This window comes from Mandrillus leucophaeus, unplaced genomic scaffold (assembly GCF_000951045.1).
Source record: "Mandrillus leucophaeus isolate KB7577 unplaced genomic scaffold, Mleu.le_1.0 Scaffold146, whole genome shotgun sequence".
Taxonomy (NCBI): domain Eukaryota; kingdom Metazoa; phylum Chordata; class Mammalia; order Primates; family Cercopithecidae; genus Mandrillus; species Mandrillus leucophaeus.
Window position 1 is genome coordinate 1,542,071 of NW_012101432.1, and position 14,026 is coordinate 1,556,096.

The 14,026-nt window shown below is 40.4% G+C and overlaps 1 protein-coding gene across 1 annotated transcript in view; it reads left to right on the top strand.

Moving 5' to 3' along the window:
* Positions 1–14,026, top strand: part of MPP4 (membrane protein, palmitoylated 4 (MAGUK p55 subfamily member 4)) — a 64,646-nt gene that overhangs the window by 31,889 nt on the left and 18,731 nt on the right. The window contains exons 12-14 of the mRNA XM_011974559.1: positions 3,574–3,591; positions 7,284–7,322; positions 9,551–9,571. Of these exons, the coding sequence (XP_011829949.1) occupies positions 3,574–3,591; positions 7,284–7,322; positions 9,551–9,571 (78 nt within the window). The remainder of the gene's footprint in view (positions 1–3,573; positions 3,592–7,283; positions 7,323–9,550; positions 9,572–14,026) is intronic.

Here is a 14,026-nt window from a genome sequence, read left to right on the forward strand (position 1 = left end):
TCTCCTGAATACAGCACACTGATGGGTCCTGACTCTTTATCCAATTTGCCAGTCTGTGTCTTTTAATTGGGTATTTAGCCCATTTACATTTAAGGTGAATATTGTTATGTGTGAATTTGATCCTGTCATTATGATGCTAGCTGGTTATTTTGCCTGTTAGTTCATGCAGTTTCCTCATAGTGTCAATGGTCTTTATAATTTGGTAGTTTTTGCAGTGGCTGGTACTGGTTTTTCCTCTCCATATTTAGTGCTTCCTTCAGGAGCTCTGGTAAGACAGGCCAGGTAGTGACAAAATCTCTCCGCATTTGCTTGTCCGTAAAGGATTTTATTTCTCCTTCACTTGTGAAGCTTAGTTTGACTGGATATGAAATTCTGGGTTGAAAATTCTTTTCTTTGAGAATGTTGAATATTGGCCCCCACTCTCTTCTGGCTTGTAGGGTTTCTGCTGAGAAATCCACTGTTAGTCTGATGGGCTTCCCTTTGTGGGTAACCCAACCTTTCTCTCTGGCCGCCCTTAACATTTTTTCCTTCATTTCAACCTTGGTGAATCTGAAGATTTAGTGTTTAGGGGTTGCTCTTCTCAAGGAGTATCTTTGTAGTGTTCTCTGTGTTTCCTGAATTTGAATGTTGGCCTGTCTTGCTAGGCTGGGGAAGTTCTCCTGGATAATATCCTGAAGAATGTTTTCCAACTTGGTTCCATTCTCCCTGTCACTTTCAGGTACACCAATCAAATGTAGGTTTGGTCTTTTCACATAGTCCCATATTTTTTGGAGGCTTTGTTCATTCCTTTTCATTCTTTTTTCTCTAATCTTGTCTTCATGCTTTATTTCATTAAGTTGATCTTCAATCTCTGATATTGTTTCTTCTGCTTGATTGATTTGGCTATTGATACTTGTGTATGCTTCATGAAGTTCTTGGGCTGTGTTTTTCAGCTCCATCAGGTCATTTATGTTCCTCTCTAAACTGGTTATTCTAGTTAGCAATTCCTCTAACCCTTTTTCAAGGTTCTTAGCTTCCTTGCATTAGGTTAGAACATGCTTGTTTAGCAAAGAAGAGTTTGTTATTACCCACCTTCTGAAGCCTACTTCTGTCAATTCGTCAAAGTCTTTCTCCATTCGGTTTTGCTCCCTTGTTGGCAAGGAGTTGTGATCCTTTGGAGGAGAAGAGGCATTCTGGTTTTTGGAATTTTCAGCCTTTTTTCACTGTTTTTTCCTCATCTTCATGGATTTATCTACCTTTGGTCTTTGATGTTGGTGACCTTCAAATGAGGCCTCTGAATGGACATCCTTTTTGTTGATGTTGATGCTATTTCTGTTTGTTAGTTTTCCTTCAAAATAGGCCTCTGTGCTGCAGGTCTGCTAGAGTTTGCTGGAGGTCCACTCCAGTTCCTGTTTGCCTGGGTATCACTAGTGGAGGCTGCAGAACAGCAAAGATTGCTGCCTGCTCCTTCCTTGGGAAGCTTCATCCCAGAGGGGCACCTGCCAGATGCCAGCTGGAGCTCTCCTGTATGAGGTGTCTGTCAAGCCCTGCTGGGAGGTGTCTTCCAGTCAGGAGGCACAGGGGCCAGGGACCCACTTGTGGAAGCAGTCTGTCCCTTAGCAGAGCTTGAGCACTGTGCTGGGAGATCTGCTCCTCTCTTCAGAGCCGGCAGGCAGGAACTTTTAAGTCTAGTGAAGCTGCGCCCACAGCCACCCCTTCCCCCAGGTGACTGTTTGTCCCAGGGAGATGGGAGTTTTGTCTGTAAGTCCCTGACTGGGGCTGCTGCCTTTCTTTCAGAGATGCCCTGCCCAGAGAGGAGGAATCTAGAGAGGCAGTCTGGCTACAGTGGCTTTGGGGTGCTGTAGAGGGCTCCACCCAGTTCAAACTTCCCAGTGGCTTTGTTTACATTGTGAGAGGAAAATCGCCGACCCAAGCCTCAGTAATGGCGGTCGCCCCTTTCCCCACCAAGCTGGGGTGTCCCAGTTCAACTTCAGTCTGCTGTGCTGGCAGCGAGAATTTCAAGCCAGTGGATCTTAGTTTGCTGGACTCCATGGGGGTGGGATCCGCTGAGCAAGACCACTTGGCTCCCTGGCTTCAGCCCCTTTTCCAGGGGAGCAAACGGTTCTGTCTTGCTGGTATTCCAGGCGCCACTGGGGTATGAAAAACAAACAAACAAAAACTCCTGCATCTAGCTTGGTGTCTGCCCAAACGGCTGCCCAGTTTTGTGCTTGAAACCCATGGCCCTGCTGGTGTAAGCACCCGAGGGAATGTCCTAGTCTGTGGGTTGTGAAGAACGTGGGAAAAGGGTAATATCTGGGCTGGCGTCCCAGTTCCTTACAGTCTCTTACAGCTTTCCTCAGCTAGGGGAGGGAGTTCCCCAACCCCTTGTGCTTCCTGGGTGAGGCAACGCTCCACCCTGCTTTGGTTTGCCCTTCGTGGGCTGCACCCACTGTCTAGCCAGTCCCAGTGAGATGAGCCAGGTACCTCAGTTGGAAATGCAGAAATCACCTGCCTTCTGCATTCATCTCACTGGGAGCTGCAGACCAGAGCTATTCCTATTCAGCCATCTTGCCAGCCACTTCACTTAACATCTTATCAGAAACATTTTTCATGACACAATCTTCATAGTGATATTTTAGTTACTTCTTCCATGTTTTGAAAAAGTTTTTTTTAAAACCAAACTTTCATTTGTCAAAGGCACATGAAAATGCTAATTACAGTTTCTAATCAGCATCTGATAATTACCTGTAGTATAACCTCTAGTTGCCATTTAATTTGGTTATGTGCTCTGTGTGATTTGTATTAGACTTTCTACAAGTCCATGCTGAAAATAGTTTGCAATACTCTATTATTATCCTCACAAATCTCTAGGTCCACGAGCCTCAGGTTTGGAGCCACTGACTTAAAGGGTCCCCTCTCTCAGGGAATGTTTCCGATAGACATGATTATTTTATAAACTACTAAAAAGATCATTTATTTTCAACTATTACAGATGATCCTACAATTAATATTACTTTGTACATTTCTGCTCTGCTTAAGTCTTATCATACCTTCCTCCCCCCAAAAAAATATTAGGGGCAGGCTACTGAGTCCTAAGATATAGGCAATTTTATTAATGAAGTGTTATTGATGTTAGTTTGTAGATGATTATTAAAAAGTTATTGACTAAAGCTGCACTTACAATTGTCTTCCCTCTTGCTTTCCCTCCCTCCCTTCCTCCCTCCATCTCTCTGTCTTCTTTCCTTCCTTCCACTGAAAATTTGGGTTCCTAAAATATGCTGAACTAGGCATGTTAATTCAGAAATTCATAGAATACTACCCTTGTAGAACTAGCTGGGGTGAAAGAGGGTGGGATTTACCAGAAGCAAGTAGATTCCCATTTCCAACAAGGCTCACAAATATATCGGTTTTATAAGGTATTCATTTATCATTTTGTTACTAAATCTTCCCTGAATTTCTAGAGAATAAACCCAGAATACTAATTACAATAATTTTTGCACATTACATTTCTTCTTGTAAATTAATCTGAGAAACTATTGTACAGATATTGTGTTCTTTTTTTCCCCCCTGCTTCAATCATTTGCTTGTACCCAGCAATTTCTATGGAAGAAGGTAAGAAATGGTATTTAGGAAAAAACTCTTATTTCCAACATCTTTTAGAAATTTCTTGTAGTTTAAAAAATTCACTTTAATTCCATTCAGCTATTTATTAAGCTCTTCCTATATACCTAGTAGTGTGATAGTTATTAATACCTTAATTTATAAACATATGTCATTCAAAGATATGTATGCAAAGTATAATTGTCCTAATACTGAGAGGAATAAAGAAAAGAGAAGTAACATTTATATGCAGCTCCAGAGTTTAGCATAGCATATGGCAAGAACTCAATAAAAGCTTTGAAACTGATGAGATGTTTTGTTTCAACTGCTTTATACACGTTACCTAACCTAACAATAACACCATAGTGAAATTATTATTATTATTCTCATCTTATGGATGAAAAGATTGACATCCAGAGAAGGTAAGAACAGTTGTCAGTAGTTGCAAACAGTGTAATCTGGATTCAAGATTCCGTCTGTCTAAAAGGCCCTGCATTAGGGAACAAATGGGACCTTCAGTTACCAGCCTTTCCCCTTCTCCATGCCCAACCATCTGGATGACTCATTTTGATGGTGCTCTCTCTCTCTCTCTCACACACACACACACACACACACACACACCCCAAAGCAAGATGCTGTCTGCTTCCAGAGAGGGGAAAGAAGAGGTGTCCGGCCGGGCGCGGTGGCTCAAGCCTGTAATCCCAGCACTTTGGGAGGCCGAGACGGGTGGATCACTAGGTCAGGAGATCAAGACCATCCTGGCTAACACGGTGAAACCCCGTCTTTACTAAAAAATACAAAAAACTAGCCGGGCGAGGTGGCGGGCGCCTGTAGTCCCAGCTACTCGGGAAGCTGAGGCAGGAGAATGGCGTAAACCCGGGAGGCGGAGCTTGCAGTGAGCTGAGATCCGGCCACTGCACTCCAGCCTGGGCGACAGAGCCAGACTCCATCTCAAAAAAAAAAAAAAAAAAAAGAAGAGGTGTCCTCTTAGCCACCATCCACAGTTCATCCTTGAATTTGGAAAGGGAAACCAGAGAACTGCAGAATGACTTTTGAAGGCTAATCTATGGGAACAAGGCTCCAATCTGTGTCCCCCCAAAACAAAAAAAGGTGTATGACACAGGAAGGCAAGAGCAGAAGGAGAGGGAGAGAGGGGCAAGTCCAGGTTGCCTGCTTCTGGTTTGTCTACTCAGGGTCACGTTATAGACTGCATGTTAAGAGTTGTGGAAGGGAGCCTGGGCATAGCCCTTGGTGGGAGAGGGGAGCTGGGAACTCTATGGTATTGGTGGGTGATAAGGCCATGGTCTTAGCTTGAGCTTCCATAACAAGATACCACAGACTAAGTGGCTTAAACAACAGATATTTATGTTCTTACAGTTTCAGAGGCTGGAAGTCTAAGATTAAGATTCCAGCAGGGTTGGTTTCTGGTGAGGCCTCTCTTCCTGGCTTGCAGACAGCCACCTTCTTGCTGTGTGCTCATTTGGTGTTGCCTCTGTGCATCCTTAGAGAGAGAGAGAGAGGGAGAGAGAGAGAGAGGAGAGGGAGAGGGAGAGAGAGAGAAGAGAGATAGTGGTGGGGGACACGGGGAGAGAGAGAGAGGAAAAAAAAAAAGAAGAGAGAGACAGGGAGGTCGATTGATCTGGTATGTTTTCTTCTTCTTATAAGGCCACCAGTTCTATCAATTTAAGACCCTAGACATATTACCTCATTTAACCTTAATTACCTCCTTAAAGGCCCTATCTCTAAATACAGCCATACTGAAGGCAAGGACTTCAACATATGAATATTTTGGGGAACACAATTCAGTACATTATCCTAGCTGATAATGTGGAATTATTGATTTGAGGAGAACAAAAGTCAGTGGCCCTATCTTAGGGCCACTTGACACTTATCAGAGTCAAGCGTCAGAAAAGTCAGAGCTTCTTGTGCTGTTACTGGATAATCACGCCTGGTTTTTGTACCTTCCTCTGTAAAATAAAAGTGAAAATTGTAGTCTTTGTTTGCCCTAAAGAAAAGCAACTTTATTATGTCCTGGGAACTAATGAACTCACTGTTGTTATGGATGGCTAGTTGTTATGGATGGCTAATAACAATCTAATTATTTAATTAGGAAATTAAATTAATCTAATTAATTAGGAAAATAATCTCTAAATGAATACAAGTAAACAAATGACAGTGCGGGAAATCTAAACCATGTCACTTGTTTATCTGTGTCCCTAACTGTACGAGACAGTGTTATTTCATAAAATGTTTCATATTTCATTTAAAAACATTAATGAATGATGTAGTTTTTAAGGGGTGGTGATAAGCATTACTTTATATTGTAGCTTATTCTACAGACTGTACTTTGGACTACACTTTTACAGACTATGTACTTTTGGAACCTGTATTAGCCTCATTTATTAAATCAGTATTTGTTGAGCACCTGGGATGTGATGGGCACTGCTAGAAACAAGATGTAAAGTGCTGAAAGAAAAAAAAAATTCAGAACCTATATTCAAATAAATTATTTTGATATTTAAAAGAAAACTCAATTTAAGAAATAATTTATCATTTGCCCACTATGTGCAAAATACTGTAGTAAGAGTCTGTAAAAACTAGTGAGACAGTCCCTGTCTTCAAGAAGTTGTCTAGGAGAACAAAGAAGGCAAACCCCCGAATGGTTATAGATGTACAATAGATGTGCAGTAGCCGACAGTTCAAGGTAGTAGGAAGAAAATGCTCTGCAAGGGGGTATTCATTCTGATCAGTGCTTGAGATGGACCTAGAAGCTTGACAGGCACAGGGAACAGGGTAGCAAAGGCCATGATGTCCACTCTAATGGTAGCGTAAGATGCGTGAAGGAAAGAAGCGGACGACAACCTTCCAAGCTGGGTTTAGATCGTGCTGTAGAGAGTTTTGAGAATTAGGATAAGTAGTTTTTAAAGTTATATTCCTTTATTCTTTTATTTATACTTCAGCTAAAGGTAAAGAGAATTCACATTTATTGAGTACTCAGCATATGCCTGAGCTTTTCATGCATTTTCTCAATCCTAGCCTATATGGTAGGTACTATTACTCTCCGCATTTGCAGATGGAGAACAGTGGCTTAGAGATCAACTAATTTGTGCAGCATTCAAAAGCCTATGGTTTTTAATTTTTCACCATTTTTATATTATATAGCCTCCCACATCATACATTTTCATTTAATACAGGAGAGCCCTTTTTATCTCTCCAAGTAAGCAATAGCTCTAAAAGTAAATTTATCATAAGGTGGATGGAGTTTTATTGACATACATAGTTTTTTATTTTTATTTTATGAGTTTTATTGACATACGTAGGGAATTTTTAATTTTTATTTATTTATTTATTTTTTAGACAGAGTTTTGCTCTTTTTGCCCAGGCTGGAGTGCAATGGCGTTATCTCGACTCACTGCAACCTCCGCCTCCTGGGTTCAAACGATTCTCCTGCCTCAGCCTCCCAAGTAGCTGGGATTATAGGTGTGCCCTACCACACCCGACTAATTTTTATATTTTTAGTAGAGACAGGGTTTCACCATGTTGGTCAGGCTGGTCTCGAACTCCTGACCTCAGGTGATCCACCCGCCTTGGCCTCCCAAAGTGCTGGGATTACAGGCGTGAGCCACCATGCCTGGCCATGGAATTTTGTTTTTAATGCAGACACATTTTAAATTCTGTTTCTCCCTTTCTGTACTCTTTTATAGAAGATGACATGAAGATTGATGAGAAATGTGTGGAAGCAGGTAACATTTTCTCTTGATTGCTTTGCTGTTAGAAGAAATATGAAGCATGTCAATTATAGATTATCTGAAGCAGAGGTGTCCAAAGGGGCCATGGGCCTTTCCTCTGGGAGAAATGCGTAAAATGACCCTCCACCCCCATCTTTCTTCTGTAGTTCTGGCCGTTGGAAGGAGAAGCTGTGGTAATGTCTCCAGGTTCCCATTGATCTACTAGAAAATGTTCTAGAAAGCAGCGCTTTGTAAATGATCTCAGGAACACTTAGTAACACTCAGCGTATCAGATGGTAGAACACTTGGAAACCTCTGCTCTTTGTGAAATAACATAAAATATTGCAGTATCAAATTTTTAAAGAGCAATATATATTTTATTATTAAGTTTGATGCCATCTTCTGGTGGGTTCTAGTATAGATAAATAGTAGTAGGTTCCAAAATGAGAAGCCATGCATGAAAGTTTTTTACATTTCTATTCTTTAATTTTTTTGTAAATTGGGAAAAGATTTTTCAAATTTAGTGGCAGAAATAAGACCGGCTTAAGAATCACTAGGATTTTGTTAGGAGACCAGTTGGAGAACCTTAGTCTGATAGGTGAATCTGTCTTTGCTTTATAGGCTAGTCTAGTTCTTAGAAGTGAAAGAACAATATAAAATTTTGAAACAGTGGGCATTTCAATGATTCACATATATTTTCCAGAACAACTGCAGAATACTGCTGACATTATGTTTATTTTACCAAGTATGCTTTTTTTTTAAAACTTGCAGTAATATTCATTTCCTTTCTACAATTTTCATTATATTTTTATTAGGTAATAATTCACATAGTTCAAAATTTAATAACTACAAAGGTATATTCAGTAAGAAGTCCCTCCCTTTCCATGTTCTCCTACTCATTTTTCTTTCTTGGGGCAATAAATGTTAATAGTTTCTTCAGTATCACCCCACACATATTCTGTGCACAAAAAAGCAATGATGTGGTCGGGCATGGTGGCTCATGCCTGTAATTCCAGCACTTTGGGAGGCCGAGGTGGGTGGATCACGAGGTCAGGAGATCGAGACCATCCTGGCTAACACGGTGAAACCCTGTCTCTACTAAAAAATATACAAAAAAAATTAGTTGGGCATGGTGGTGGGCACCTGTAGTCCCAGCTACTCGGGAGGCTGAGGCAGGAGAGTGGTGTGAACCCAGGAGGCGGAGCTTGTAGTGAGCAGAGATCGTGCCACTGCACTCCAGCCTGGGTGACAGAGCGAGACTCCATGTCAAAAAAAAAAAAAAAGCAATGATGTGTATATTTCTCCTTCCCACTTCATCACCCCCATCTTTTTTTCTAAATCTACATGCACATACCCTTTGATAGCATGAAATGCACACTGTTCTGTTCCTGGCTTTTCTAACTTAACATTCTAAATCTTGGAGGTGACTCTATCTTAGCACATAAAGAGCCTTGTCTTTATTTTTTTTAACAGCTTATTGGTTATTGCACACTGATACAATCACTTATTTGTAGGCATTTGTGTTATGTCCATTTGTTTCTATTATAAACAGTGCTACAATGAATTGCTTTATAAATATATCATTTTACATGCATGAGAATACCTTAGATGCAGCATTGCCTGATCCAAGGATGCATCCATTGGCAATGTTGCCATATATTTCAAATTGCCCTCCATGTATGTTTCTTAATCCTAATCTTTCTTTAAAATGCTAACAAGAGTTGTTTTAACTAATGAGGAAGTTGGTTTATCTCACATCCTTCTCAGCCACCCGATCAAGCCAACGTAATCAAGTCGTTCATATGCTCACTCTCCTCACCATCACCCCCATTTGTGGGTCTCCAACTCTTCAGGCAGGGTGCACCCCTCCTACGTCAGCAAGCCGTCTGCAGCAAAGCTGAGCAGTAGCTAACTATCTCTACGGGTTTCCCTGACATTCCACTTTCCCCTTCCCTCTGAGCTTTTCACATTTTATTTTATTTATCCTCTATTATTTTATTTATTTTGAGCTCCTGCTGCACCCCTGACTGTCATCATGGCTCAGCTGCCGAATACCATGTCTTTCATTTAAAGTTGATATATGCCATAGAGACACCATCAATTTGACTTTGATTTAGGAAAAAAACTTAAAAGGTGGTGTATGGGCAGAAGTAGGGGGCCAGAGAATTAGACTTAAAATATAGACTTAGTGTAGATGGTCATGTAATAACATTTTTTATTTTTGCCTCCATGGAAAATCATAGATGAAGAAACATTTGAATCTGGTGAGTAAAAAAAATGAGTATTTGGTACTGATTTTTAAATGTATATTCCAAATTTTGATGCAATTTATACACATATTTAGGGTTATAATAATTGTTTAAATATATCAACAGTAAAAAAAATTAAAAAGTAACTATGTAGCCCACATCATGTTGTCAATCTCAAATATACATTTTAAAATTTATTTTTAATTTTAATTTTTAATATTTTTGAGAAAAAATCTGTCACTCAGGTTGGAGTGCAGCGGTGTGATCATGGCTCACTGCAGCCTCGAATTCCTGAGGTCAAGCGATCCTCCCACCTCAGCCTTCCAAATAGCTGGAACTACAAGCATATGCCATCACACCTGGCTAATTTATTTATTTGTTTTGAGACAGGGTCTCAGTCTGTTGCCCAAGCTGAGGTGCAAGTGGTATGATCATAGCTCGCTGCAGCCTTCACTTCCTTGGCTCAGGTGACCCTCCCACTTTAGCCTCCCAAGTAGCTAATTTTTCAATTTTTTTGTAGATATAGGTCTCACTGTGTTGCCCAGGCTTGTCTCCAACTCCAGGCCACGAGTGGTTTTCCCACCTTGACCTCCCAAAGTGAGCCACCACGCCTGGTCCCAGTAAAATGTATTTTAAAAAATACAGCAACAGTGCTGTTGTGAAATGTAGATTTTACCTTAACCAGTACTTCTCACAGGGCTAGTACTGTCCCTGATGCAGCATTTTGGAACTCTTTGGGAGCATTTTTTTATTGTCACATTGATTGGGGGATACTCCTGGCCTTTAACTGGTGTCTCTTGACCCACATATCTTCTGAATGTCCTGCTGGACAAAACTTGTTACAAATATAAAAGGGTCATTTTTCAACACACAAAAAGTTTTCATAAGATTTAGCATGAGAAACACAGTGATTTAGAAGACAGTCATTATGGAGAGAGACATTCAAACAGAATGCAGACATTGCCTTGCAATTATTGAATGATTTATTCCACGTATCCTGTCTACTTGATATTGCTAGTAAATAAACTAGAAAGTATATCTATACTGAATTAATTTTCTTTAATACATTATTTGTTATTATTGATGACATACGGTAAGTATCAAGTGTCTATCCCTCAAAATAATGTTGAAATCATTAAAAACAAAATAGGCCCCACAGAATTTTATCTTTAAACTGCAAACCTGCTAGGACATGTTAACATGACCCACCCAATTCCAGGCATATTGTTTTTCCTCATTTTCTCCATTTCATTGATCTCTAATTGCTTTGGCATATTATCTTTACCTCAATTAAGGCAATTTCCTTCTTTCTCTTATCACATACAAATAAATCTAGCCTTTTATTACTTACCAAAACACTTTTTATTCTGGTGTCCACCTGTTTCTTTTCTATTTTTCTGTACTTCATATAAGGAATATTTTCTGATTTCTTAAATTCTCTTGAATCCATGCTTCATTGTTATAAGTAAATATTAATATAAGCATCTAGTAGTTTCTTAGGTCTTCCAAAGATGTTATGCCCGAGGATTTATATTTTGATATGTATACTTAAAAAAAATTTTTTTTGAGACAGAGTCTCACTCTGTCACCCAGGCTGGAGTCCAGTGGTGTGATCTGGGCTCACTGCAATCTCCACTTGCCAGGCTCAAGTGATTCTCATGCCTCAGCCTCCTGAGTAGCTGGGATTACAGGTGTGTACCATCACACCCAGCTAATTTTTGTATTTTTAGTAGAGACGGGTTTCCATGTTGCTCAGGCTAGTCTTGAACTCCTGGCCTCAAGTGATCCGTCTGCCTCATATGTATATACTTTTAAAATACATATATATTTTTTAAAAATATAAATTACTTCCTTTAAAATGATTTTTTATGTTACAGCTGGAGCATTGTATTGATTTTTTTAATTACATGGTAGATTATGCCATCTATGAGTTTCCTTTCATAAAAGTAGAGAGATTGCTACGAATATTAGTTATTAAAAAAAAGCATTGAGACAGATGAGTTGTGAACCACTTTCCTAAATTATTTACATTTATGTTGTTTCAAAATGTCCTATTTTCCATTAGATGGTTGGCCTGTTAGAAATAATTTAATTGATTATTTATCCTTGCCCAGTGTTTGGGATTGGCTTAGTTTTTAATTTCTCTCGCTTATTCTCATCCTTCTTTGTTCTATTCCACTGGAGAACACTCCACATGCGAAGGCTGTGGTTGAGGCCGGGGAGTGTTTGTGGGTCTGTGGAAGGAGAGGCAGTGGGTGAGACCACAGACTCCAGCCAGATGGCCAGTTTGAACCCTGGGTTCATTACTCACTAACTGCAGGTTCTCTGGCTGTTAACCTCTCTGCCCTTCAGGTTCCTCACCTCTAAAATGGGAACAATAATTTATATGAATAAAGTGCTTAGAACAGTGCCTGGCACACAGGAAGTGCTGCACAAGTGTTAGCAGGTGTTATTATTGTGAAATCTTGTTCCTTGCGGGAGTCAGCAGCCAGTTCCTGATGAACAGCACTGCAGAGGGAGTTGCCTACTCTAGAGCGCCCCTTGTGGACTCCTCTCAGCTGGAAAAGAGAGAACTCTCGAGCATTGATTCGTTCTGAACCCAGCTTTCTTAGGAGCTCAATTAACGAACAGTTAGCACCCAGCTGGCATATTTTCTAAGCATAGAACCGTTGGCATTCATTCCATGATGCTTAATTTTGTTACTTAGACTGCTTCGTGAGCAGTTAAGTTTCTTCAGTTTCGGTCTGTAGTCTGAATAAAGTATAGTATGACTTCCTTGAATTTCCCCAGGAGGTGACAAGGTGATGGTGTAGTTTATTTAATCAGAAGTGCCAATAAAAAAAAAAAAAAAAAAAAAAGGCTGGACATGGTGGCTCATGCCTCTAATCCCAGCACTTTGGGAGGCCTAGGCGGGTGGATCACTTGAGGTCAGGAGTTCAAGACCAACCTGGCCAACATGGTGAAACCTCGTCTCTACTAAAAATACAAAAATTAGCCAGGCATGGTGGCTCATGCCTATAATTCCAGCTACTTAGGAGGTTGAAGTGAGAGAATCACTTGAACCCGGGAGAGAGAGGTTGCAGTGAGCTGAGATAGCGCCATTTGCACTCCAGCCTGGGTGACAGAGGAGACTCCATCTCAAAACAAACAAACCAAAAAACAGAATATGGCTATTTTGTGATGTCTAGAAAACAAAACAGTTTGTTTCATATTCAGTTTCCTCTGTCTTCAAGGGGCAGCTGGGGATGGAAGTGTGTGAGACCCAGGAAGGGGAAGGAATGAGGACGCTTGCTCGGGCCAGAGGCTGCTGCAGCACCAGCCCCAGCGCCATTTCTACCACTTCCTCCCCTTTACAGAGCTGCTGCAGTACTGCCTCGGGGAGAGAGGAGAGAGAAGGCTCAAACCTGTTACTTTCCTTTAAGTTCTCCCTTTCAAGCTCCATTTTGTGCCAACCAAGTAGAGTCTTCCTGGGTTAAAAAGCCTTCAGGGAGAGTCTTGATAGGCAACTTTCAGAAAAGGGTACTGTCCCAAGCAGTGCAGTCAGGGCAAATCAGTTTCTCAGGCCCAATCACGTGGTGATCATTTGCCTTGCCAGGCCTTACCCGACTTACCTTTTGCTAGTGGTGACCTGAATGTCTTGCTTATGTCATTTGTCTGGATTTGATGACTAACACGATCTTCTTAAAGGCTTAACTTTTCATGTCTGTTTCTGCACCTACCCAAATCTCCAGAGGAACTTTCAGAAGGTAATTGTTTTTATTTCCTAGATACACCAAATAGAACTATGTTTAAGATCTTTCAGTGCCTCAAAATGAATACTTGCCCAGATAATGTTTAAGATGAAGATACAGTATTTGTTTTGTTGTTGTTTATGGTTTCCCTCTCATATTTACATTTTTTCCCCAGGAAACACACTTCCAAACTAAGTTTATGAGGTTCTCCAAGGATATGACATTTTGTGGGTGAAATCAATGATTAAATATTCAGTTTCATAGATAACATTTAAAAGAACAATAAAAATAATTAAGCTTTATGAATATATCCCCAAGAAAACATTTCTTTTTAAACTTATTGACATAGCTAAGTGAGAAAATGTACATACTTACCAGAAGATGGAATTGATATTGGTGTGTTTTCTTTCTTTGTATTTTAAAACACTTTAAAAAAAAATAAAGGTTAAGAAAAAAGGTTGCATATGTCAGTTCATTGTCTTAACAAATGCTCTTTATATTTTATATATATGTTTATATTTGAGACAAAGTCTCTCTCTGTTGCCCAGGCTGGAGTGCAGTGGTGTGATCTCAGCCTACTGCAACCTCCAACTCCCAAGTTCAAGTGATTCTCCTGCCTCAGCCTCCAAAGTAGCTGGGACTACAGGCACAAGCCACCACGCCTGGCTAACTTTTTGTATTTTTAGTAAAGGCGGGGTTTCACCATGTTGGGTGGGCTGGTCTCGAACTCCTGACCTCA